Source organism: Larimichthys crocea, chromosome XX (assembly GCF_000972845.2).
Source record: "Larimichthys crocea isolate SSNF chromosome XX, L_crocea_2.0, whole genome shotgun sequence".
NCBI lineage: Eukaryota > Metazoa > Chordata > Actinopteri > Sciaenidae > Larimichthys > Larimichthys crocea.
This window is the reverse complement of record NC_040030.1, coordinates 858,798-885,770: the sequence shown is the minus strand read 5'-3', so window position 1 is coordinate 885,770 and position 26,973 is coordinate 858,798. Positions and strand designations below refer to the sequence as shown.

Below are 26,973 nucleotides of genomic sequence, written 5' to 3'. Positions count from 1 at the left end.
CGGTTACATGGCCTACTCACCCAGCTCCGGTTCTGGCATGACACCGGCTTTCCACTCAATCAGCATTCGCCTTCCGCCCAAGGCCTAAAAGTCTCCCTCTTGTTAACTTAAAGTATTGCTGTGCCTCCCAGAGCTGTTAGCGTGGCTGTAAAGTCTTGTTTTTATGAAATAATAATTAATTTGACCTCTCTAGGCATCAAACATCGTTCAATAGAAACATTTCTGAAATGTAGTGAAGTGGAAGTGGCACAAAATAGAACTACTAACTAAGTACAGCTATGAGTATATGACAATAATACATTATTGATGGGTTATATACCAGCTTAATCCTTAACCGGGACCAGTAACATAACTACCTGGAATCTCCCTTGGTTGCCTAGCAACTTCCCAGAGAGACAAAACAGTCTGGTCACAGAATTCCACGCAACACCGGCACCAAAGCAAACACCTAAGTGTTTTTTTTTTTAAACACAGCGTTTTTTTGGTCCAAATAGTTGGAGAGGTAACTAAACCTGCCTTTAGACTGGGAGAGGATAGCGGTAAAAGTACCTCAAAAATTGTACTCAAGTACAGTTATGAGTAAATAATAAATGACAGAAGCACCAAGTTGACTGAACCGAATCACGTTTTATTTCAGAGGACCGACTGAACTGATGCAATCTGAGGAAATCTCAATTTCCATGTATGTTAGTCACCGTCACACGCCTGCTGACACAACACATCATCTGACTTCCATGGCAAAATACTGACGGTCTCAAGTAGTACTTCCTTTTTTTTGTCAATATAATAAAGAACTCTGTAAAAGTGACATTCAGAGGAAAAAAGTTGGAACAGTTTGACGAGCACTGTCAGAGTCTGAGGGTAGGTTTTTACATTCTGCAGCATTCGGATTAAGATGCATCAGTCACTGAAACTCACGGTCACGATAATACAATCAAAATAAGTTACAGAACATGCTGAGGGGGGTCTGAATTTCAGACAGTAGCGAGCCTGTCGAGTCCCACAGGGACACACATACAGGTGGCTATGAACGCTGTTGTATCATGTACACGTAGCTCCAACAGTCAATTACATTTGTACCACGTTAAGAATCATTATTGTCCTATATCCCCATTCATTCGTTCTCGTTGTAACTCACTCGAGGTGGGTTGTGGTGTGGCCAAACATTTATAAGACATTATTAAAAAAAAAGAAAAGAAAACAACAAAAATGTTCAAACAAGCAGGAATGAACAACGAAGGCACTTCAAGTTTCATGTTTTTAAAGACAACAGCCAACATTTAAATGTTATGCACCCCCCCACACACATATCTTTAAAACGAAGCCATAACAGTAAAAAGCCAAACACAATCAGGGCTGGACGTACCTCTTTTTTTTTAATCTTTTTAAATTAATTGCTTTAATTAATGCCCATCTTCAAACAAAACCCCAAATATATTAAACTTACAGTGACATAAAACAGAAAAAGTTTACTTCGTTTAAAGAAGCTGTTTGATTATTTAACCAATTATCATAATCAGATTGTTTTCTGTTGATTCATCTGCCAATCATCGGAGCTTTAAAGGCAAAAGTTTGTGAATTTAAATGGTAAAACGTGCCGCACGCACACACACACGTACCTGCTACTATCAAATGTTTCACGCGTCAAACAACAGCATGGTGAGGAGGGCGGCGCGGTGTGGAGGGAGTGTTTATGTGTGTATGTGTGTGTTGTACAAAAGTCTCAGATGCCCCTCAGTGGAGGAAAAGAAGATTTACAGGTGTCTTCTTTCTGGCTGCCGTTCCTTTCGCCGGCCAGCTCCATCCATCCATCTTCTGAAAAATGTTTCGTCTCACACGAGTCTCTGACCTCTCCGTCTGCGCTGATGCAACACGAGCTTCGAGGACTTCAGATTTCCCCGTGTCCACTTCCAATCCTCTTCTGTCTGTCCTCTCTACCGAGCAGGAGAGAAAGGGTGGAGGTTGAAGTGAGGAGAGAGCAGAGAGGAGAGAGGGGAGTCTTCCCATGTCACACCCTCTCAGGGTTGCTGTCCCGGTTTACTCTGCGTCTGGGGAACAGCTTTCGCTTCAGCAGAATCAGCTGCACAGAGGAAAAGGGATAATTAGAAACCGCACGCAGCTTCGGAGAAAAAAAAGACAAAAAAAGCTTTGTGCTGTCCGTCAGCAAGAGGATGACTGCAGTGAAGGAGGGTGGGGATGTTTACATTTCTTAGGTTTTATTAGATTTGTGACAGAAAACGAACAGATAACAGAAACTATTGGTGCCAGGCAGAATTAAATATCCATAATGTACAAATATTGATCTTCAGATTTTGGATTAGAGCGTTACATATCTAAATTAAACAGTGTATATAGTGGAGGGACAAACAAACACCACCGTCAATTCTTAAACTGACAAATGTCTCCACCATTTGACCATTTTGCAATCAGTCAGGTGATTCCTACAGTCATTATTTTCAGATAATGTGTTATTTGCTGTTATTCTTCCTTTTAGAGTGTCACACAATCAAAAGTGAATCTGTGTCCCAATAATATGCGGCATAGTTTTCTTAATACATCCCCTAAAATAACTCGGTAATAACTACTACTGCAAAAATGTGGTAGTAGTTCACCCTGACGTCACTATATTTTCTCTCACAGTTATGATCGTGAACCAAAAAAGGTTCTTGTGGTTATTTTATTGTTTGATTCTTTCATCTCTCCTTAATATAAGATGTAGTAGCTTCCCTCTTCTTAGTAATTCCCTGGTGAAGCCGCTGATTTAGGACCGTCTGTGCTTTTACTGTTAAATGGTATTATTTCGTTGCACTCTATGGTTGCTTCAATTTTCCCAAATTTCTCTAAATTTGACATAACTCTAAACACCAAAAAGGTTTTTATTAACATTTCGTACAACTTCACTTTTAAATGGAAAGTTAGCTAAGAGAGAAGATCAGTGCCACTTTCATATGAAGCTACAGCCACGAAACATTAAAAAAAGACAATTCAGTGTTTCATGATGCGTTACGTGCCGGATTATTTCTTATTAACATGACTTCCTGGAGTCTCCCTTCGTTGCCTAGCAACTGCCCAGAGTGAGGAAATAGTCTGGTCACAGAATTTTACGCAACACCGGCACAAAACCAAGCAGCTAATTGACGTTTTTTGACGTTTTTTTGTCCAAATCAAACACAAATTTGTATAAAGTGCATATATCAATGTTCTCGTTTATATTAACTCCTCACCACAAAGAAAACGGCGATCTTAGTTACATAATACTTTGACATCAACCGCCCTTTAGACCTTTTGTAACCTAAGAAAGCAAAGATAATCTTAGGACAGCGGAATAAAATCCCCTTCCTCTGAAGTAAAGATCTCTCTGATCTAAACTGTACGAAGCTGACTCAAATTTCTCCATCTTAATAACTCGGGGGCAGCAGGACAGCCAGACTCATCTGGTGCCAAAGAAACATAAAATTCGCCTGCTTATATTTGATGACAGAGACGCGGGACAAGTCTGACGAGTCTTAACTGGGAGCACTGGTCTCACAGGTCGCTGTGGGAGGAAATTCTCCTAAAGTCACAGCAACTGTTAACCTTTCTTTAGGTTCGCTGAGGAGAAACTGGAAACCTATGGATTAGGAAAGCGCCCCATAACAACTCAATGTCAAACCTGGGTGGAGTAGTATTTGTTTAACAATTCTTGGCATTTGGAAAGTGGAAGAATTTGACAGGAAAGTCGTCCAAGAACATGATCCCAATTTAAAAATCCTTTGCTATGATGTTTATTGGAAGTTGTTCCAGCGAGAAATCCAACTTATCTGGCAACAAAGAAGGTTAAAATAAATATAAGCTGATACAAGTCAACAAAGACGGACAACTCGCGTTTCACAGAGGACTGCTGGCCGTCTTTCAGACGGTCGTACAAGCACGACACATGAGACGGACGAATCCCGGAGAGGAATTTTGGTAGCGAAGGTTTGAACCATAGCTCAAGTGTGAATCATGGAAACAGCGAGGTGTGTGAACGAATATCTTGTGTGTGTGTAAATAAACTGTGTGTGGTCCGAGGTGGATGCACTGACCTGTTCGGCGAAGAAGGACATAATGGTGAAGATGACGAGTGTCACGAGGACGCAGTGCGTCCAGAACTTCAGCTTGTCCCGATACACCCGCCTGAGAAAGAAACAGTCAGTTTTTAAATAAAGAAAAGAAACAAATGTTATGTTTTCCTGATTGGGTGACAGATGTCGGAGGTTGCACGTCTCGCTGTGGAAGGGGAGGCTCTGATGTAACAAGAAGGAAACATGCAGTATGCAGAGGGCAGCAGGGCAACAGGGTGACAAGGTGACATTAGCCCAGCGCCATCTGTCTGTTACTTTACCAAATCAGAGACGAGAGAGGAGGAGGAGGAGGAGGAGGAGACGGGAGGCTCAGCAAGTATCTGCAGCTTGGTCTAATTTTAAAGGCTGGCATTCTCCAGCTGAATACAGGAGCAAGATCCTCGACAAAAACCCTCTAAAACCCCCTCGAGGGATTCCCACCACTCCAACCTGGCAACGCTCTGTCCCATGTGGTGACAGCTACAAATTCTTAACCAAGAGCTCAATGGATTACAGGTTCACGTGCAACGAGGACGCTGGTAAAGCGCGAATATGTGTGTGCAACAGAAAATTAACGATTTTGATGATGGCTACGCATGTGCAGATTTAAAGCTTTTATTTGTTTTATATTATTGTGAACTGATTCTCTTTTACTTTGCTGAAGACGCCACCTTGGATTCTGGGAACATGTGATGCACGTTTGTACGCTGTTTTACTATTAATTCATCAAAAAATAATAATGTAATATCAGCCAACGCAGCATGTGTCATTACTAGTTTTCTGACCGACACAGTCGTCATTTTCACGTCCAGCACCAACATTGTGTAAGTAACAAATGTACTTCCATCTATCCATGGTCGTGTTGGTACATTCAAACGGATCAGGTGGCGGTGTGTGTCTCGAAGGTAACCGCTGTCAAACAATCAGGAAATAACTTTTTATTTTGCCGGCGCTCGCTCACTCGCTCGCTCAAATTCACTGCCTATGTCACCCGACCATTGTTCGCATTCTCCCTCTCAAACCATTGGACACAAACCAAATTAAACTTCTCCGTCTCTCTATTTTGCAGCGAGTGAGACTCAGATTTAGAAGCTGGTGCATGAAATAAACAAAATCCAGAACACAAAAAGTACAGCTGAGGCTGTTATTCATTTTGTAGGACACATTTTTCACCTAAAGATGGCACCACAGTAGATAAGTGAATTCATCCTGTGGCTAATGATAGTTGCCGCTTCAGTCACGGCTTAAAAGCTAAAAATTCAGTGTGTACAACACGACAAGATGTTCTCCAAACTTCACATCCTACCATTCCTGGAGCTCTTCCATGTGCAGGAACCTGTTGCGATACTCTCTGGGCAGCTCAAACTGGGACGGCAGCGGGAACATGGACTCGTAGAAGTCTCTCAGCACAGCTTTCACTGTGGCAGCGTCCTTATGGCTGTGGTCGATGTTATCATTCAGACAGATGAACTTCCTGGGATTCTTCCTAATGTCGTCTAACTGGCCGACCACGTGGGACACATTTGTCCGCACCATCTTGAACGCTATCTCCTCTTCCCCCATGATTTCAAACCTGTCCAACAGAGGACATGTTAGCAGACAAGCAAGAAGGACGTCTGAATTTTAGTACAGTCGCAGACTAATGTCACTAGGACTCACTTGTACTTATTCTGGTCTTTGAAGGCTTTGTGGATACGCTCTGTGATGGGCTTGCAGTGGAGGATGAGGCCTTTTGTGACAGAAGGCTGTGCATTAAAAGAGAAAAAGTACAGATTATCAGTCAAATAATTCAAAAGAAATGTGAAGAAACATCTTCCGTCTCTTTCCGAGACATTCAATTGAAGTGCGTCTCACCATGCTGGGGTCATAGTAGGCCTCCTGAGTTGGGTTCACCAGGTGGAGCTGGGTTAGGTTAGTCGGGAGAGTCTTTGAGCAGTTTATCAACATCTGCTCCAGGCCTGTCAAATCCTAGAACAGGCAACAAAGAAATATCACACACAGGTACTAAAACACCACAAGAACTTCTGCAAACTGTTCGTCTGACAAGCTTCATGTTAGGACGGACCTGGAGGCTGAGCGGCAGCTCGTGGATCCTCGTGGCGAGTGTTCGAATCTCCCGGTCGGACAGCACGCCCGAGTGGTCAGTGTCGATCTCGTCGAACACCTCAGACACGTTGAGCTGCTGCTGAGCACTCATCAGGAAGTAGAAGTACGAAAAGGCGAACTGCATGTCCTCTGAGTGACGAACGCGATGTGCTGACGTCTTGTCAAACTCCTCTGGGAATCTGAAGAAGACATCGCGGAGAAGTTTGCTGCGTCGCCTCTTTAGGGATACTTAAAAAACGGTAGCGACAAAATCTGTAACACACTCACGTGTCCTGCAGCTCCTGCATGACGAGGCGGTCGATCATGTGGGGCATGTGCGCGGGGACTTTGCGGGACGTGAATCCAAACTGGCCGTTGAGCAGCTTGTTGACATAGCGCAGCGAGTCGGCAAAAGTGTCCTGTAGCTTTCGGGCTGCGGCGGCACCGTCAGTCTGATACGACAGCTCTCTCTGCAGACTCTCCTCTTCCTGTTGGAGTCGTTGCAAATAAATTAATGAAAGGAAATGAAAACTAGAAAAGTAGAAGCTGTAGGTCTTACTCACCTCAAGCAGTTTCTGGAAGTATTTCCTCCTCTCCCATGGCAGGAAGCCTCTGTCTGCGGAGATGAAGTGTTGGAGTCTCCTCCCAACCGGAGCTCCTCCTGCAGCGCCGGCTGGCTCTGCCCGATTCTCGGCGCTCTTGGTTTTGGAAATGCTGCTCAGCAGTTTGGAAGTCATAGGCCTGTCGATCGCAGCCTTAAGGTCGTGTTTGGGTATTTCAAAGTCTTTCTCGTCGTCAATATGGACTGGTATAAGAGGAGTGGCAGGTTTTTGATCTTTCCTGGTTGTTTTTTCTTTTGAGTTTTGACTTTTCTGAACGATATTTCCAGCTCTCTCTTCCACAGGCGCTTCTCCCTCCAGGTCTTTATAAGGCTTTCCCTGGACCTTGGCTCCACCTTCATTAGCTGGATTTGAATTGACAACCTGCTGCTGTTGAGCCAGCGTCTTGTAAGGTTTTAAAAGTTCAGCCTTTGTGAAGTTATAACCCTTCATAGTAATGTCGCCAATCAGAAGCTTCTCCTCTAGCTTTTGCAGCTCGTCGCGCACAGGAGCTGGTAGAAGTGACACATTCAGCGAGGGAACCTCTATGACAACCTGAAGTTCACCGGGCCCCCTCTTCTGGATCTTGGGACCCTGTTTGTCCTCAGGAATATCCGAGAACGGGAACGGTGGCTCCGGAGTCGGGGTCGGTTTTGGCTCTTTGGCGGCGTCTTTGCTCACCGTCTGCGACACGTTAACCTGCAGTACCTCACGGGTGTCAACAGCTACACTGAAGCTCATGACGAACTCAGTCTCGTCTTCTCTCTGGAAGGTGATGTTGTACTGGATCTGGGTGGCGTTGTGGCCGGGATGGAGCAGCAAGTGGATGGTCTTCCACTTGTTGGCGACGGAGGTGTGGCGGACTGCCGCGTTGTCGCTGACGTGGGCCTCGGAGACTCTGCGGGCCAGTCTGTCGAAGCTGAAATATGGCCTGACTTCACCTACTGGGAGGGTGTACAGGCTCCGATTCCTCAGCAGGGTCACATGATGCAGCTCGCCAAAGTGCTCTAAAACAGACATTAATACATGTTAAAGGATAACTGTTAGTAGCAACAAGTATATCCTTGAAAGCCAATCTTACAAACATCTAAAAGAGACCAAGAAACTTCCTAAAACAGCTGGACAATGTAGTTTTTAGCATTTTTAACTCAAACGGACTATTTTCAGCTGTGAATTAACAAAAATTAACTACAGTGTCTCAGGAATGTGTCACCTATTGCAACTGTGTTTTGAAACTGATGTCTTTTTACTAGTTTTCATCAATAACGGAGGTCTGTGGCATAATAATAATCATGTAAATCATCATTGAATCAATTAAAGGCCCAGTGTGTAGGATTTAATGGCATTTAGCAGTGTAGTTGCAACCACCTCCACTTGCCCTCCCGTTATAAGCATAAAGGAGAAACTACAGCGGCGATGAAATGTGTAACAAAACATGAAAGGCTACTGTAGAAACATCGTCTATAAATATAAAAGTCTCATTCTAAGGTAATAAAAATATGCAGATTCTTATTTTCAGGTGAGTACACTTAAGAAACATTAATGTCTTTCATTGAGCATGTTACATTCAGTCATTCTTCCATATTTAGCAAACAGAGTCCCTTGAATCTTACACTGGACTGTTAGTTGTTTTTGTTCTTCATCAACCAACCAGAGTTACTGTTATAAAGCATCATATTTTCATTGAACTCACCTTGGCCACAGTCTCCCACATCAAATCCACAGGCGAGTACGTTGCAGGCTTGGTCACAGAATTTGTCTGCCAGCCAGGAGTTGGCACAGCCTTGATTACAGTAGGACGTCCCACCGAAACCTCCTAGACCACCTCCAAACTGCCACACCTGTGCTCCAGCTCCGCCGGGCCCGCCACCACCGACACCAGCTGCGAAACGGCTGTTCCCTGCTGCACCTGTCAGAAAAAAATATATAAAATATTAAGACATGATTGGAACAAATTAGCTGATCCATACAAGAGAGAGTGTCGATGTCTTTACCGAGGCAGTCTCCTCCATCCCAGTCGCAGGCAGAGTTGTTGCAGGCTTTGTCACAGTACCCGTCTTTGATCCAAGATCCTGGGCAGCCCTCGGCACAGTTGGGGACGGGCCAGGTGAGATACACCTGCAGAGAAGTGATAAAAGAAAAGATTAACACATACATGTAACACTTTTATTTGAAAGAACATTGTATCAAACAAGCAAAATGAACTCCTGGTGATGTTTACACTCAGCATTCACACCTTTTGCCCTTTCGAGTGGCTGTAGAAGTCGTCTGGCCAGACGTCTTTGCCAAACATCACGTCATCATTGAGGTAAATGAACTTTTGGGAGAGCCCCGGGATGCGGTGGATGTGAGTCTCTATGGCAGGAGAGCTGAAAGTGGGAAGGTGGCTGTGGTTCTGGAAGATATCCTGGAAGTCAAAGAAAAACAAAGTCATACATGAGCGCAACACAAGTGCTTTGGGAAATCAGTCTGCAGATTTGACTCCATGAAACACAGAAAATCTGAATTTAAGTGCTAAATTAACATTCTTTAATATGATCAAAACAAATTTACCATTATTGTTCAGCTCAGGCTAATTGTTTGGGTGTTTAAGACTTTACATAGTCATTAGGTGTCTCTAAAAACAGGCTGTCCAGCCTGATTGTGCAGCGTGTGAGAGGTCGAGGTTTAAATTTTACCTGATGTGTGACAACTGTAACTCTGGGGTTATCCAGGTTGAGCCACGAGGGAATCTGCCCGTTAGTGACGATGAAGATGTGTCGCACCCAGGGGGCGTGTCTCTCCACGGAGCGCAGAGAATAGCGGAGCTCCTCGTTGTCCTCGAATCGGCTTGCTGACACGTCTTCATCCTGTTTGGACTGGAGAGAGGAGTGAAAAATAAAAACACTAACATCCTCAAGTATGTTTCAATAGATAGATAGAGAGGACTAGTCGTACCTGTGAGATGGCGGTGAGGTCCCAGAACAAGTAGCCAGGGGTGATAGTTAACTCCTTTCCATCCAGGGTCAGGTTCTTCTTCGCCTGCTGGGTCAGATCGGTGAAATCCTGCGGGGTTTTCAGGTGGAGCAGGGCGATGCTGGCCTCAGAGTACAACTCAAACTGAGGGGGGAAACAAACATAACTTACTTGAAGTAATACTTTAATGATTGGGAAGTTTTTCAGGATATCTTGACTTTGAGCCCCAAACACGTTTGATCCTACACTTCCCATAATGCAACTCAATACCATCTTTTGTTGGAAATTCTCATTATGTTGTGTTTTCATTCGCTACATGAGCAGCATGGCCACAACTTGACTACTACGTGGTCCACACTAAAATGTCTTAATTTATACAGAATAAAGCGGCCGCCCCGTGTGTGGAGGTTATAGTCCTCGCTGCAGCTGGCCCCGGTTCGAATCCCGCATCGGACGGCTAATTTACTGCGTGTCACTCCCCCTCTCTCTGCCCTGTACTTCCTGTCTATCTTCAGCTGTACTATCAATAAAGGCATAAAAGGACAAAAAATAATCTTTAAAAAAAAACAGAATAAAGTAGTATTTAGTAAATAATAAAGTAGCACTCTCAAACACCTCGTCCACTGTGTGAACGTCCTGAACAGCAGTTTCTCAGAGTTGAAGTCTCATGTTTTGTGATAGAGGTCTTCAGTGCATCATTGTGACAGGAACATCTCTGAAAATCTGAGGGTGACCTCTGACCCTGCAGCTGTAAGAGGTCAAACCAAAGCAGCTATGATGCTCGTGTGGAGGCATCCGCTGGCCGCTGCAGCCTCGAGTCAGTGTGTGTAAAAAGAGGTTCGGAAAATTCTGTGATGTTATTTCTTCTGCACGACGGGGGGGTCACATGGAGGTGGCTTTCTGTCTGATCTCAAGAGAGCTATTCGAGGCACTGTAGGACTGTGTGTGTCAGATGCATGTGAGGGAGATTCCCCTGGCTTTAGCCCATTTCAAACCATCTGTCCTGCCCCACCGGTTCGCTTCCTCACCCTCGTCTCGCTCCATCATCCAACACTGAAGCCAAACATCTCACTTGACCTCGCGTTGTGCTTCGACTTGTTAGTTTTTTTTTCCCCTCCCTCTGCTCCTGTTTTTAGGTGAGGCGGATTAGCTGTGTCTTATAAACTCAGCGGGGAGCAGCTAGGAGACAGCGAAAGCCCTGGATCACGTTGCCATCTTTATTATAGCTCTCTTTATAGTCCTGATAATGCTCTAACACACACACACAAAGCAGAGGTGTGTGGTGGTGGCCTCACAGGCACATTCCTGCCTGCAAAGCAAGTGTAAACAATTCTGCGCACATAGAGCCGATTATTTACAAGGTTACGCTGAAAATCAAAGCTGAAATCATTTTACTTGTCGTGAAAGAGTTAGTGATTTAATTTCTGACATATTATGTAGAGCCAACTAAATCTTACACAGCGGACCTTTAAAAGGAAATTGTGGAATAACCGCTCTCAAAGTAAGCGTGTCTGTAAAGTAAGTTAGTTTGTCTCATTAAGATCTTCACTTTTAGCAAAATAATGAAGAGTGAAGTGAAATTGATATTATTTTGGAGGTGGATGTCGCACCATAAACTGACGTTTTTGTTGGGAGCCACACCATAGAGCTATATAATGCAGATTATATACCTAGGACAGCAAAGGAAACAATTACGGTGAACTAGAGGAATGCAAAACCACTAACGATGGGTCCAAAGCCTGAAAAATGTTTACATGATGGACCGAATGACAGCAAGTCTGCAGCTGACTATGGACAATTTTTGTGCAAAGATGGACGTGGGAGTGATGAGGTGACTGTTACTTTTATATTTTATTTATTTACTTATTTTACATACTTTATTTTTCATTCTGTTTTTACTGAATTCTCTTACGCTCTTATTCTTATTAAATTATCTTCTCTTATTACTTAATGATTATTACTATTGCAATTTCAATGTTATAGTCATTTAATATATGAAGTCCTATATCAGGTAATGTTATTATGTAACATCATTAAAATGTTTAAATAAAGAGTAATAATCATTTTTGTAATAAAAAAAAAAATCAGTTTGTTTCACTTGATTCATTTCATTTCAATCTGAACACGTCGGATATTTTCTCTGATTCAGTCTAACTCGACATGTTTTAGGTGACACAAAAGAAGTCGACAGCTTATTTCAGACTCATCTTAAACTGTGCAACAAAACTCCTCAGGCCCACACTGCTTTGAAAGGTTGACACCTGAGCCCTCTTTTCCAAGCAGAGCACACGTCGTCATTGTCATGTCGTCACATTCACGATGTTTGCTACATTATAAAAAGAACTGGACAGGTTTAATCTGGTTCCTCTGCGGATCACCTGCCAGTCTCTGATCGTCAAACTGATCCGACCGCCTCGACAGGTGATGCAGGATGACGAAGCTTCAGCTCATTTATAGTCGCTGCAACATCTGAGCCCATCTGCCTAAAGCGATCACTCACCACAGGGGTTAATTGGTTTGCCCAGAGTGTCAAACTCAATTGTTTCTAGACTAATTACACATGACACACATGAGATATGTAAACACCGTAGTGATGAATAACTTTAGCTGCCGCCTGGTGAACATGACAGTGTTTACTTTTTCAAACCACAGTGTACACAGTGCAACAACTCTCCCCCCCACTGCTCCGGAATTTTAATTCTGCTTCAGATTGTTTTCCTAGAAATGGAAAAAATAAACAGGAAGCAGATTTTCAGATTAGCTGGGAGGCAAAAGAAGCAGGACTACAAACATGGCAGCAGCCACCGACACAGATTTTTTACTTTGTCATGGATACGGCGTCCATTGCAGCTTCTTAAATGTAAACATTTTCTACTTTTTTGTCTTATATAGAGTCTCTTTGGGTTTTAGACTGTTGGCCATACAAAATAAGCAATTTAAAAACTCATTTTTAATGTCAGTTAAAGGTTCAGTGTGTAGATTTAGTGCCACCTAGTGGTGAAGTTGCAAATTGCAACCAAATGAATACTCTCTCCGCGCCTCACCATCTCGTTCCAAGCATGTAACACAATAAACTCTGGCTGCCAAACTGATATAAAAAGCAGGAGGCCACGTCTAGATTGGGGTTTGGTTTGTCTGTTTTGGGCTACTGTAGATGGCAGACTCTGTGGAAGAGGACCCGCTCTCACTGTAGATATAAAGGGCGAAAACACAACAATTCTTATATTCAAGTGATTATACACATATTAATAAATATTGTATTTAATTGCAAACAATAAACACCTAAACCCTACGCACTGGACCTTTAACCAACCCTGCATATTTGCATATTTACACTCAAGCATGACACGTTTTTACTACTTCCACTCATGTTTTTCTAAGCTTTGCACACCAGCCTTTTTTGTGACCCTGCTCTTGTTTCACAGTGGAGATGAGACACCGTGTGGACGACCGCATGCTCCTCAAAACACATAAAAATACACGCTAATACAAACACATCAGCAGGCTTGTACACAAACAGGACACGAGGACGGGCAGCAGCACGGGCAGATGATCGGGGGGCTGTGAGGGCAGCTTTCATCACCATAGCACCTGGTCTAACACCAGCTATAAATACCGGCCAAGTCTCACCGCTGAAGCTTTCCCTCCACACTATGCACATCATCCCTCTTTCACAGAATCGGCCCAGCGACACCAGGAAACACCTTGAAATCCAAACTGTGTATTGTGTGTGGTGGGCTGTGTAGCTAAAATTCCTCCAGCCTTAAAAAGCCAAACACACACACACTTTCCATCCTCCTTCCTGGACTCTATGTGACATCCTTTCCAGCATGTTCCACTTATAAAAAGATAAAAAACTGGACTGCAAACAGGTAAAGCCAGGAATAAAACAAACACGTATGAGATGACAGGGTGTGTCCGAGAGTGCAGAGAAGGTCAGTACAATCCTCGTGACCTTTACGGTGTGTTGGCTGGCGCCGCGCCACTCCAAACAGTTGTTGTACTGTTAACCCCCACCACCGCCAGCTAAGGTTACAGTCCAAATACCGCCGGTTATTATCACATGACCTGTCAGGCTACACCGCGGCAAACCTGGAGAACAATGCAGGGAATGATGGGACAACTGGGTTTGATGATATGTAGGTTAAACTGTGTTAACCTATATATCATCACATACAGAGTTACAGTGATTCAGACTCCCCTGAGGTTCAACTGTTGGTATACCATGCGTATATTATGGTAATAATCAGTGTATTTGCAAGTTTTAGATATTCTACATTTCACTTTTTTTTTAATGCTATCTGGAATTAAGATGAAGACCTATTAAGAAAGGCAGATTTTTGGAAAAACAAACTCCTGTTCTATTGTTCTAATGTTCCCTGAGATTTTAAAAAGATTGTTAATTTTAGTTTTCTTCATGCCAAACATTGCAACAAACTGATGTGTTCTTGGAAAAGTGTTTTAAAAAGATTACTAAGGCTTGTTTGTGTGGATAAACTTGCATTTATAATCAAAGGAAACCCCAGAAATGTGTGGACCATTCATTCATAAACTATATGAAGGATTCCCAAACACAGAAGTCTGTTTTAAAATACAAACAAAGAACTTAAGATGTAAAATTTATTTATTGTACACTGAATAAATGACTTAAAAAAGCTTGAACTTGTTGATGTGAAACAGTACATCCTAAAATATCAAACTACATAGCTTGAAAAGGTTCAACTGTGCAAAGACCTACAGTACAAAGATACTGCATATCTTTTGTATGAGTTGTTTGGTCAGACCGTCAGCCCCAAATGAAAAAAGATCTTCACTTAAATTTCTTAGAAAAACCAAGAAAACCAACAAATCCACATTTGAGAAGCAGGAAGAAGTAAATTTAAGGAATGATACTACTTTAATACTGCATTTGCAAACTAATATTTTATATTTTAATGCTGCAGAGCTGCAACAAACCTTTTAATTATCAATTAGTACGCTGACCTTTTTCTCAATTGATCATTCGGCCTATAAAATGAAAAATTAAATCAGACCAACAGCCCCAAACACATAGAGGTTCACTTAAATCTCTTAGAAGACCAAGAAAACCAGCAAATATTTACATTTCAGAAGCAAGAACGTACATTTTGTACCAGCAAATATTTACATTTCAGAAGCAAGAACGTACATTTTGTGAATTATACTTTAAAAATGTTTTAAATGTATTCTATTATACTATAAAACTAATTGTTTATCTTATAAATTACAGTAACGGGATGTTTTTAGGACTCTGACTTGAATAAATTACATTTACAGGCGTCTTAAGAGTCCACCGAAACGGTAAATCTGATGTTTAACGCCTCTGGTTTGCATTTAGTATAAAAGACGTTATTTAATCTGTCATCTGTTAATTCTAATCATGTGAGTTTATTATCAGAAAACAGGACAAACAGTGACTCAGGCCCGTGACAGGGTTAGGTTTTGTTTTCGTTGATTATTTCAGAGTAATCCAGACTTGTTAGTGGCATTTCTCTCTCTCAAAATATAAAGCAGAGTTCTGATTAGAGAAAATTATTAGATACGCAAGCCGCCGAGGCTAAACAGAGGCTCTTTATCCACATCCCAACATAACTGTTTAAAATAGAAAAAGGCCATACTTAGCAGGACCCCCTCTCCAAGGAGGATTTGACATTTGTGATTAGTCCTTTCTTAAATTACGCTGCTCTGATGTATAAAAAGATCACAATTCTGGCACACACAAATATACAGTATATGTCTGTTGTGAGAGTGACGTAACCACATGCTTCAGCGCCGTGACAGGACGCGACGAGAGTGACATCTGGTGGAGAAGTCAGCGATAATAAAGTTGCCTTTTTTCCTCGTCACTTTAGAAAATAAAAGTCTCTACAGTTCATTTATCAAGCGTGCAACTCTGCCACCTGCTGATTAGAAACTTTAACATCCTCCTTATCAGACGGGTAGTGGATTCACACGTTTCCCAGGTTTAATTTGGGGAAAAACATATCATAGCATCCCACATTACGCAGCTAGTCAACACAGTTTTATTTACCTTTATGTCTTATTGACAACCATCAGGAGAGATTTGATTAATGTTGCTGACAAGCGTCAAGCATATTTTAATGGATCAGTACAGGTTAAAATAAAGCTGATCAGATCCTTTCTTAACTGCATCACATGTGTGTTTTCTAGGTCTTAGGTCTTTTCCCTAGCTGATCGCATCATGTCAATTACAGGAGTTTTAATCTTTTATTCTTATATCAATAATTTAATCAATCAACTTTATAGTTTCTAGTACATCCAGTATCTGGATCCTTTGAGCCAATATATAAGGCTACAACTGCTATTTAAATGTTTCAGATACATTTAATTAACACTGAGGTAAATGTAGCTATCAGACTGGACTCAGATAATATTAAAAAAGGACTTGATTAGGGATTGAAGCTGAATAAACTCGATCTAGAACATACCTGTTTGATCTTACTGGTTATGACAGACGGCAGTTTGACTCTCAGCTGCTCCGTTTCCTTAAAAGACGCCGGGAAGCCGCTAAGATAAGCCAGAGCCTGCATGCGGATCAGTCCAGGAGCCTCTTTATCTGTCGTCTGTTGAAAGAGGTTCATTTTTATGTTACAGAAAAAAGTTGTAAACGTCGAGGTTATATCGTACAGATTTTTTATACGGTCCGACATGCATAAACTCACCAGGTAACATCTGGACACAGAGAATTTATGGTCCTCCCTAGACACATCTGTATAGGCTTTGTCAGCTGTGAAAAGATGATGAATAAATAATAAGCAACAGAAAAGACTCACACTTGCAACCGGACCAACTACAGACAATGTTGCAAATTAATATGCACTCTTAATGTTTTTGAAACCATCAGCTGTGTTTTTCAGAGGTAGTCTGAAGTCAACTGATTCTTGACACATCTAATTAGTTCATCTATGATACTGAAAGTATGCAAACCAACAGATGGCGTAGGGTTCCTAATAATATTCAAGCAAGTCAATAACGAGTTGGTCTTTATGATGAGGTACAGAGGTCAACCTATAAGACACCCAGCTTGAAAAAAAAAACTGGGTTGCAAGATCTTTAAACTGAACATGAACCAATGTGACACATTTAGAAAAACCACACTGTCGCACTGCAGGTTAAGTGTGAAATGCTGCAAAAGTGCGAGCAAGCAGCGTACCGCTTGTTCCATGATGACATAGGTTACTTGTGGGTCTCCTGCCTGTGGGTTTGATTCTGTTGAAGCGGTTAAACAAAGATGATTTGTTGGTTGACTAACAGGTTCGGTTAGTTTTCATTAGTAAGGTCACATGTTGCGTTGAATCTTTTTCTGTCTTCTTGTGTGTTATGTGTATGTTATGTTATGTAATAGGGTCCTACCACTGCAGGGTACTCGTGTTCTTGTTACTCATTAATCATACTTCCAATAACGTCATCTGCACGGTAAATAATAGTTCCTATGTCACTGATAATGTGCCTGCTGGGTTCAGTTCTTACACCGCTCTGCAGTTTTTATTGCTCTCCCCGGAGAATCTCTGTTTGGAATCATTTAGGAAGCATCGTTTCCTGCCAGATTTTACCCTCGTTTGTTGCAGTAAAGTGTTTTGCGTGTTTACCGTCAGCCTGCGAATGGAAGACGACCACAGAGGCGGTGGTGGACGGGTGGAAGGGTTTGTTCATCAGCAGCAGCTCTTTTGCAGCAGAGAAGGAGGAAGAGAGTGTTGGCAGTTCTTTGAGTGTAATGTTGGCTGGCAGAGCCGGGTCCAGGGCCAGCATAGGCGCTATGATGCAGTGGGACAGCAGGCATTCTGGCTTTACACTAAAAGGAAAAACATGACAATACTGAATGTATCTTTGCCTTTTATCACTTCACTTGATTGCTATTTTTTTTAAGTCAAGTCCAGACAGCAGACAGCTTCCTTTGTGGGAATGGGTTTCTCTTTGTCTGCGGTTAAAGCTCAGAGGTGCGTTTTTAATCTTGACGGGGCGGTGAGGGAGACAACAAGAGAAACATGCACAATGTAATATGACTTCTTCACCTCTCTAAAGCCACGTTATATTCCACTATTTTTATATCTTGGAAGCATTTGCACATTAAAAAAAGAAGCTATAAAACAATCAGTTATGAACAATGCCATCGCTCTTTACATTACACTTGAATTATATCTCTTACTCTGTGGCACAACCCACTTCAACTTCCTGTTTCCAAAACAAATTCAGCGTTCTCACCATGTTACTTAACTTTAACAGTCATCTGCGGTATTTTGAAATTTTGAGAATTACTCAAAAAATACAGAATTGTTTTGTATTTTTTGGCCAGAATCATTTACAAACATGAGCAGGGTAGAATATTAAGACTGTAATTTTCAATATAATGCAGTCCAGTTCAACACCATCGCTGAGTACGGCCGCGATAATTAACATAAAGTTGAGGTTTTAAGCTTCATAAATGGTGGTTTGCATTAATTTGAAAGGTGTACCTAATAATGTAGTGTATCTTCGGACTCACCTGTCTTTTGGCACTTCAGTTGTCTCCGTTGCGTTTTTCCCAAGGCGTTCCCTGTGTGCAAACAGTGAATTCATATGACTGCCATCTGATACTCGCTAAATTAATAACACACAAGTCACTGGAAAACAAACAGATTAACTGTGCCTTTTTTATATATATAAAATGCCAAAAAGCTGCAAACACAAAGAAGAAGTTATTTTAACCTTTGCTCTATGGTTCTCACTTCCTCTGAATAAGCCAATCAGAGTGAAAATGATAATGCTACAGCTTCAGCTTGTATGCTAATTCTGAATGCATTCAGGTGAGAAACTGGAGACACCCGAGTGTGTCTGCACTCCATAACAACGCAGAAAAAAATAGCATTATATTTAGCTGTAGCCATGGGTTACAGCCTTCATTAACCGTGCGTCACTAAACCGAGACACTCGCAGACAGACAGCTGAGCCACATCCACCTCAGCAGTCTTTGTTCCTCCTCCAGTTGCTCTTTGACCGTCTTCAGCTCCTTCAGCAGAGCGACGTCTGTGCCGTTCACCCAGGTGTACACCACATCAATAGGCATGGGCAGACAGAGCCTACAAGAAAAAGAGAGACACTCATATCAGGGAAGACAGGCCGGCACCGTCCAGAATTAGATTTTAAATCATGCACTGATCAAATAGCTAGTTTTACAAGCCACTCTATAGATTATGTTGATTTCAGACTAGAAAATCTACGAGCTGGTGTGAATTTAATGCAGCTTTTTTTTAGATTTGCATGAACAAATTTGTTTCTTTTGCATGCTCCTCACCTGCTTTGGAAGGATTTCCCACCCACGTTGTCTCTGTAGGAGTCAAACAGCACATGATACTGGTCCCGACTCCACTCCACCACCACCTGTATGTGTAAAAGGGGGGGACACTTTAGATAACACAACTCTGTAGGACAGATAGGTAGATGCATATGTTGCTACCAGCAGAATTTCACACATGTGTTTCTTTACAGGTTCATGCATTTGCACTGAAATCTTACAGAAATTTGCCATTTTCCCTTTAAATACCTTATAATTAGGTGATATATTTTTAAGCCGAATTAGTAAAGATTCATGAAATGTACAAATTAAATGCGTCTGTGTGAATTTAATATGGCGGTTTCCTTACAGGTTCATGCATTTGCATAGATTGCTCCATAAAGGGACTGAAATCTTACAGATATCTGCAATTTTTTCTTTAAATACTTATAATAAGGTGATTTATTTTAAGGCCGAATTAGTATGAGCATCATAAGGATTCATAAAATGTCCAAATTAAATGTGTCTGTGTGAATTTAGCATGGCTGTTTCTTTACAGTTTCATGCATTTGCACTTAAATCTTACAGAAATTTGCCATTTTCCCTTTAAATACTTATAATTAGGTGATTTATTTATAAGCCGAATTAGTATGAGCATCATAAGGATTCATAAAACGTCCAAATTAAATGTGTTAAATGTGTGCATGCTCACAAACAAGCTGGATTTCTTTAAATAGGCGAATATTTGAATGGAGTCTGGTGGGACTGACTCCCAGCCCAGACAAAAGCTAACTAACGTGAGCTAATTCAGCTGAATAAGTGTCAGAAAAAGGATGAAGCTCACCTCTCCGAACTGAAAGGCAGAAACTATCATGAGGACGAGCCCCCCGAAGCACAGGTAGAGCCCATATCGGTGGGACAGACAGGTGTACGTCTGCCTTTGTAACAGCTTGAGCACCGAGTTGACGACTACCATGGTTCTCCTCGGAGAAGCATAGCGCTGCATTCATCAAACACAGGAAGAAAAAGCCCCGCCGGCGTTAACGCGCTGAAGAAAAGAAAGTAAACATCACAGAGGAGTCGGGGTCTGTCAGCTGACCACCAGCCAGACTGGATGACACATGACAACCATACATTTCACGCTTCCTTGGCGGCGGTGACGCTGCTGCCGCCACGCCGACTTCTGAGCGTCGAACCCGGCGTCGCCCTCTGGCGGGACGGAGGAGCCGGAGGAGGGTGTTGCCTTGGCTCAACATCTAGTATCTATCGGCAGGAATACTCATTAGTATGTTTTTATTGGTGTATAATCACCTGAAAATGTGAATAGTTGTGTTTTTGTTGTGTCTTTTTGAGCCTGCTTGCCCAGCTCCTGTTCTAGCACGACACCGGCTCCCCATACACCAGGGATGTCCGAAGTACAGCCCAGGGGCCCGAAGGTTCATTTTTATAATATATATTATTTATAGCCTGCTAGGATTGTTAGATACTGTATGATTTGGAAGATTTGGCTTTTTTCGGTTGACATAATGAAGCATTTAAACCTCTAAGGACATAACTGCTGGTGGTACACATACAACAGATCTGCCAAAAATAAACTATTACAGAGGTCGATGATAAAGTTCAACACCACTACAACCTCAGTAATCCAGTTAATTAAAATTAAAACTGAACATTATCTTTGTCATGGCCAAGCTGTTGCATTGGACTGCGTTAGATTTTACAGGTGTACCTAATAAAGTGGCCATTGAGTGTATGTCCTGTATTTTGTGTCTTGTGACACAAAATGTTACTTTCTGAATGATTTTGTTAAAGACAAGAGCAAGAGTGATGTGTTTTAAACTCAAAATGTTAACAGACTTTGCATAAATCATGTTTAAAATGAACATGAGGTTCAGATTTGTATCAACTTCATGCAAGTTTAAAGTGTTCCATACTATTTATTCTTTGTTATCTGACTCCAGATGTGAAAGAAAAGAAGAACTGGTTTTTAGATTTGTTCCCACCTGATTGTCTTAGATTTGGTGACATTGTCATTTAAAACAACAACAAAAAAAAGATAATTGTGACAACAAAAACAAAACATTGCATTTGTTAGTCCTGATGGTCAAAAACACTTGTTGGAACAATCATTAACACTCCCCCAGTGCTCTGAGCTCACAGTTTGGGCAGCCTGGCTAACAAACTGAGCTGAAGTTAACTTTTAAAAAAAAGAAAAAAAAGAGGAAACTTGCTCTGGTGTCATCACATGACCCAAGTATAGGACTTCACGTGATAACAGGTGGTTACATTTGAGGGTGAGGGAGGGTTATAACCACTGACTCTGGTTAAGAAAAAAATGCTGGCTTCAGATGGGGATGACTTCCTTCATTTTTTCTCTGGCTGTCTACTGACTTCTGCTTTTTTTTTTTTACACAAATGTTTATTCCCAAGGTAAAGAGTGAATTTCCAAACTCAAGTACTCACAGTAGTGCATGAACAATACATTAAACGACATGAACAATGCAAAAAATGTAAGTGTACAAGTGACTCCAGCAGAAAAAGATTAGCTACTTGACTTTTTATCTCTATCCTTTTTGTGACCTCTAAGGTCAGACGTCATAAAAAAGAGAACCAAACATCTGTTTCTGTTGCCTCATTTTCTCTTCATGGTGCATGACTCAACTCATCTTAGTCTGGCTGTACTTGGGAGGAACTGATGGGAAATGTTGTGGATAGTATCTGGCAACTGGTACTGCCTACGTAGAGGTGGTCTTTCAGTAGTTTGGTAGTATGCAATCCAGACCACCTCCAAATATGTTCTGAGCGTTTGGATCTTCGTCCTCACTGTGTCTTGTTTGCCTTCACACCTGTACTTTGAGCTCTCTACCTGTACTTTAAACTGTGCACCTGTAATACCAGGTGTAAACAAGGCATTTCACAAAGTATCGCTGTGATAATCAGCCAAGAATCCTCCCTACTTTGAGGTGGTACTACCTGCGGTGGTAAACAAAACTACCATGCAGTTGAAAGGCTTTTGTTTCCTCTTCGAAGATCAAGCAGCAATCTGCAATGTTTCTGGTGTGCCTGGAGTCTTCTTCTCTGCTGAGTCAGGAGTACCCTGGGATAACCAAGCCTGATGAAAGGCCCTTTCAAGCAACAATTTCTTAAGATTGCTGCCAAGCCAGGCATTGGCAAGCTTCAATAGTCGCATCAACAACCGAGGCTCTGAATTGGTCCCAAGTGGACTCTGTGTCCCTACATCTTACTTCAAACAAAGCTTTACAGAGGTGTGAGCTGAAAGACTTCTGGACATGAGCCTCCACTGGCATACCTCTGGCTCTGTCCCATTGTTGTTTATCCGGCAATCTAAGTTCCAGTACCTTTAAAAGCTTCACCCCATCTAGCAGCAGTGTCGTTTTAATGGATAGTGCTTAATGTCATGTATAACTGACTGGCTTCCCACAAAGACACAGTAGGCAGTAGTTTGAGTCATATTCAACAGTTTAAAGCCTATTAGTCAACAGATAAATAATCAGCAACCAACTACAATTTAATATCTATCTATCTATCTATCTATCTATCTATCTATCTATCTATCTATCTATCTATCTATCTATCTATCTATCTATCTATCTATCTATCTATCTATCTTCATTTTTCCCGATCAAAACCTTTTTGAGGTTACTGTGATTTGTAATATTTCTGTAATTGTTGACTCACCCTAAAAGCTTTCAACGGAATATAAGATAAAGTGAGGAAGGAAGCACCGGATGATCATAAAGGGTGTTTTTTTCTTTCATAGGCCGGCCCACCCTGGGTCGTTTCAGGGTAGGCTCTTACTGTATATTCTGTATCTGCTTATTGGGAAAGATTTAGTTCACAGCACCATGTGACTGTCGGTAACAGCCCTGTTCCTGGCCCAGCATTTAAAAACGTGGATGTTATGTTGTACTGTTGCACTGTTTGGGGAGCGTTTCTCTGGAGGTTCCGCGTAAAATCCGTCCAAGATGTTTTGGTTCATGCAAGGACTGTGCGCTCTGCCAGCGTTTTTGGTCGTCTGGTCCTCCTGCACTTTCATTATTTCCTACCTTATTGCGCTCTACAGACGCGATGTCGATATAATCTTTCCATACATAAGGTAAGTTTTATTCATGCTTATGTGTTTTTAGACAAGAGTTTCATAGCAAATCAGGCGCGTAAAAACTGCATGTAGATCTGTCTTTATCTGTGATTTCTACAACATTTCCACACGACTTGACATGATACACTTTAGTTTCGTTTTCCTGCGCTGTTACTTGGCTGGTACCCAAACCCCAGCTGCACGTAGGTTTCTTTTAAGACCTCTTAATTTCACTTCTCCATTTACTTATTTTAAGATTACGCGACTAAAGTTTGAATTTGATCAAAATACAAACTTACAAAGAGTCCTAAAATAACAGGAAGTTATGTTTTAGGTTTAATATCGACACTTTTCTTTTGTTTGTTTGTTTTTTTGCAGTGATACAGGTGCAAACCCTCCAGAGAGCTGCATATTTGGCCTGATGACATTCATTTCTGCATGCGCAGGTATATTCACATCTGTCACATCTGTAAACTGACTCTTAGGCAACTTTGGGCTTTCCCTGGGGAGGAACCAAGCTTTCCAAACATGTCAGTCACATTTCCCTTTTTAAGAAAATGAAAGTATCATTTATTTGTTGGGATCCAAAAGGACTTATCTATTATATAGCGGACTATAACTATATATATAATATATATATATATAATATATTATATTATATATTATATATATATATATATATATATATTAACATATATATACTTTACAGTTAATGCAAATAGCAATTACAATTTGATCTTTGCACATGCAGGAATAGCCACCATATATGCCAGGTACAAGTTTGTGGAGAAGCTGTGTGAGGAAACACGACTGGTGAGCCCATGTTTCAACAAAGCTGCTCTCGTGTTGGGGATGATCTCCTGTTTGGGCATGTGTATTGTTGCTACCTTCCAGGTAAGTCGTCACATGTGGTGCACTTTTTAATCAGATGAAAAGAATTAGATTGAATGTTTAATGGCGTGTTTGTCTGCTTGTTCGTTTGCAGGAAACAACAGTGTGGCAGGCACATGACGCAGGAGCTCTGCTGTTCTTTGTCTCTGGTGTCTTGTACACAATCCTCCAGTCACGTATATCGTATCTCGCCTATCCATTTGGGTCCTCCCTGACTTGGTGTCGAACACGCGTTTTCATCGCCACCATTGCCACTTTGGCATTTTTCCCCAGTATCCTTTCACACAAGTCGAATCTGTCAAGATACCAAACAAAGTTTATACACATGCATTGGCATGACATAACTCGCATTTAACCAGGAACCAGCTTCATGACTGCAACACTGTTGACATTATCATGATAGTGTCATTACCAGTAAATACATGTGATGCTATAGTCCTCACAGATTCTCATAAACTTGATCCTTGATGGATAATTCAGCTGTCATCTGTGCTTTCTTTATGAAGCAAACCACACTGCACAGAGACAAAGAAGACGCGGTAGGTTGTTGTTTGACACGTCATATGTATCCGTTCAAATATTAATATAAATATCAATATTTGTTTTGTTCCAGCCTCTCAGTTGTGAGAATCACAGCAGGGATGTTTTGTAAGATTGTAGAGTAGCGCAACTAATTTAAAAAAAGAAATTATAATTTAATCAAAGACATATATCCATCAAATTGTCGAAATAAAAGTACAGTATTGCAGAAATCTTAGCAACACAATAAACAGTAATCTGTAGTGCTGACTGTACAGCACAAACTTCCCAGCATCCTGAGTCTGTTGTAAGACTTTAAGTCGTGTTAGTTTAAAGTGAATGGCATACGGTTTTAATAGAGGGACAAAAATGATGAATGGAAACAGTAACAGTCGGCCAAAGTAATGGAGGTGAAATAGTTAGCCTAAAGTAAACAGTTTGGAATAGTTTGCTTAAATTATACAATCATACAAATTAAAGAACAACCTGTGGCCTCGTGCCTACAACTGAATCACTCCCTCTCATGTGATAAAGAGCAGGAATAGTTAGCTGAAAGTAATGAATTAACTGTTTGAATACCAAAAGATGCCACCCTGGACAATTGTCCAAAAATAATTGTCCCTTGCATGTGTCCCTCTTTCAGGACTACCCATACCACTTGGCCAGCGCTGTATGCGAGTGGATTGTTGCCTTCAGCTTCATCTGCTTCTTCCTCACATACATCGACGATTTCAAAGTGAGTATCACGCCATCGAACGCAAACTGTTTGTGAATTTATTACAGTAAGGGCCTCTTTATTTATCTGCAATTTTATTCCCTACAGCTCTTTACCTTGCGAGTGCACACGGAGTACCAGGAGTAGTCCTGATCGATCTCCAACAACAGGCAGCAAAACTTTGTATGAATATCAGTATTTGAAAGCTGCATTTATATTTGTACATTTGCATTTTACACTCGAAGGCTTTTATAAGATTTTGTGTTTTATATCACCTGAATGAATTTGTAGGTACTTTTTTTTTTTTACATTGTTATTTATAACACATGGTTTGACATGCAGCCTGTGTTTTTCTACTGTTTATACAAACTGTTTTATACGTGTACCTAATGCTGGTGTTCAGTCAAACGTCACTTTTGCACTTTTCTCTTGACTGTTGCCACACCAGTGTGACACATCGTGTCAGATAAGTAATTAGAGAAGTTCATCACACAGTGAACGCATGATCGCTACATGTGGTTTATAATGAAAATGCCACAAGACGTTTTGTGAGAAAATGGTGAGTTATCTCTCATCGATACTGTACGTAGGTGCTCATTTTATGCAGAAAAATGACTTTAAATGGAATTATGATTGAAATGCTGCCACTTCTTTAATTGAAGTTGCATATTTGTACTTAATTGTGTTTTCCTTGGCTCGCTAGACAGTTGTGACGAACAAATTTGGTAGAAAAGAAACCCTTTCTATGGACGCTCCATACAGAGTTTTACTGCTTATGTGCTAAACGGTTTCAGCTGATACGTCTGTGTGGCTCTCCAGTGCAGCTATAGATGTAGACAGTTCATGCAATGGGAATTAGGCTACTTATTTAATTAGTTTTCAGTAATAAACAGGAAATGAGGCTGATGAGAATTAAAGGCACAGATAAATAGAGGCTTGTGACCCCCTCAGAACAAAATAAACGTGTCCAAGCGACCCCTCGTCGCAGATTAGTTCGACATTTCATTGTCAAACCGTTAAATTTGAAGGATTTTTAAGACTCTGAACAGGAAAATGTTTTATAATTTTACACATGACGTAATAATTTGAGAAATCTGATTTATTTTGTGTAGCAGAAATACATTTTTACAATTATATAAATACAGTTTTTTAGTTTTTGTTGAGGTCTAAAGTTTTACATCTCAGTCAGTGAGATGAAAAATAAGAAAGATAAGCAACAAGAGGTCTAGATAGAAACAATAAAAATTTTAAAAGTCTAGTTATGTTTATAACAATCCCATTTTCACAGTTTTTTATCCTCTTTCTCCTTTTTCGTGAGCTTGGTCTGCCAAAACCAATCCACACTCCCTCCAGCAACAGCGGAGACCCTCTAAATTTGTATATTTGGTTGTTCTCCAGCAACAGCGGAGACCCTCTAAATTTGTATATTTGGTTGTTGGATTTAAAGAAATGTCCAATTTATCAGCAGAAATCTCTCCAAAACACAGAGTGAGTAGAAGTAGACTGAGTTTTCTAAACTTGTAGCCATGTTTCCTCTGTATGTTTCCTATGTAATTCTCGCATTTTTATTCATTGAGTGAAGCCATTTACCAAAGCGCCTAAGCCACTTATGTCCATGAATGTAACTCAGTCCTCTTGCGGAAACCCACTGCAGTCCCGAAGAGAGATGAAGGTAGACTTGAAGGAGGATTTATTTAGAAAATATCCTGATTCGACGCTGTCCTTCATGTGAAAACAGT

General features: G+C 41.2%; 2 protein-coding genes across 2 annotated transcripts; one reads left to right on the top strand and one right to left on the bottom strand.

The window, feature by feature from the left end:
• Positions 1-607: 607 nt before the first annotated feature.
• gnptab (N-acetylglucosamine-1-phosphate transferase subunits alpha and beta) lies at positions 608-20,180 on the bottom strand. The gene is made up of 20 exons (XM_019275241.2): positions 19,855-20,180; positions 19,032-19,117; positions 18,697-18,816; positions 18,243-18,293; positions 17,350-17,552; positions 16,423-16,487; positions 16,189-16,323; positions 9,704-9,865; positions 9,445-9,624; positions 9,003-9,173; positions 8,761-8,884; positions 8,460-8,675; positions 6,731-7,773; positions 6,456-6,655; positions 6,148-6,367; positions 5,937-6,050; positions 5,742-5,827; positions 5,389-5,655; positions 4,065-4,155; positions 608-2,080 (listed from the first exon to the last, which is right to left on the bottom strand). Exons 1-20 carry the CDS (start codon positions 20,014-20,016, stop codon positions 2,009-2,011), a joined length of 3,768 nt encoding a protein of 1,255 aa, XP_019130786.2. The 5' UTR covers positions 20,017-20,180; the 3' UTR covers positions 608-2,008.
• A 2,659-nt stretch (positions 20,181-22,839) lies between these two features.
• On the top strand, positions 22,840-26,620 carry dram1 (DNA-damage regulated autophagy modulator 1). The gene is made up of 7 exons (XM_010740654.3): positions 22,840-23,127; positions 23,488-23,555; positions 23,861-24,003; positions 24,095-24,272; positions 24,481-24,539; positions 25,163-25,255; positions 25,343-26,620. The coding sequence occupies exons 1-7, from the start codon at positions 22,997-22,999 to the stop codon at positions 25,379-25,381; spliced, it is 711 nt and encodes a 236-aa protein (XP_010738956.3). The 5' UTR covers positions 22,840-22,996; the 3' UTR covers positions 25,382-26,620.
• The last annotated feature ends 353 nt before the right edge of the window (positions 26,621-26,973 follow it).

What these genes read in the sequence shown, in the direction of transcription:
- dram1 (XM_010740654.3), top strand. Translation starts at nt 22,997, where the DNA reads ATGTTTTGGTTCATGCAAGGACTGTGCGCTCTGCCAGCGTTTTTGGTC. An exon ending in ATAATCTTTCCATACATAAG is followed by an intron (nt 23,128 to 23,487) that starts GTAAGTTTTATT and finishes GTTTTTTTGCAG; the next exon opens with TGATACAGGTGCAAACCCTC. An exon ending in GTATTGTTGCTACCTTCCAG is followed by an intron (nt 24,004 to 24,094) that starts GTAAGTCGTCAC and finishes GTTCGTTTGCAG; the next exon opens with GAAACAACAGTGTGGCAGGC.
- gnptab (XM_019275241.2), bottom strand. Translation starts at nt 20,016, where the DNA reads ATGCAGCGCTATGCTTCTCCGAGGAGAACCATGGTAGTCGTCAACTCG. An exon ending in CTGCCTTTCAGTTCGGAGAG is followed by an intron (nt 19,118 to 19,854) that starts GTGAGCTTCATC and finishes TTACACATACAG; the next exon opens with GTGGTGGTGGAGTGGAGTCG. An exon ending in AGCTGCCGCTCAGCCTCCAG is followed by an intron (nt 6,051 to 6,147) that starts GTCCGTCCTAAC and finishes TGCCTGTTCTAG; the next exon opens with GATTTGACAGGCCTGGAGCA.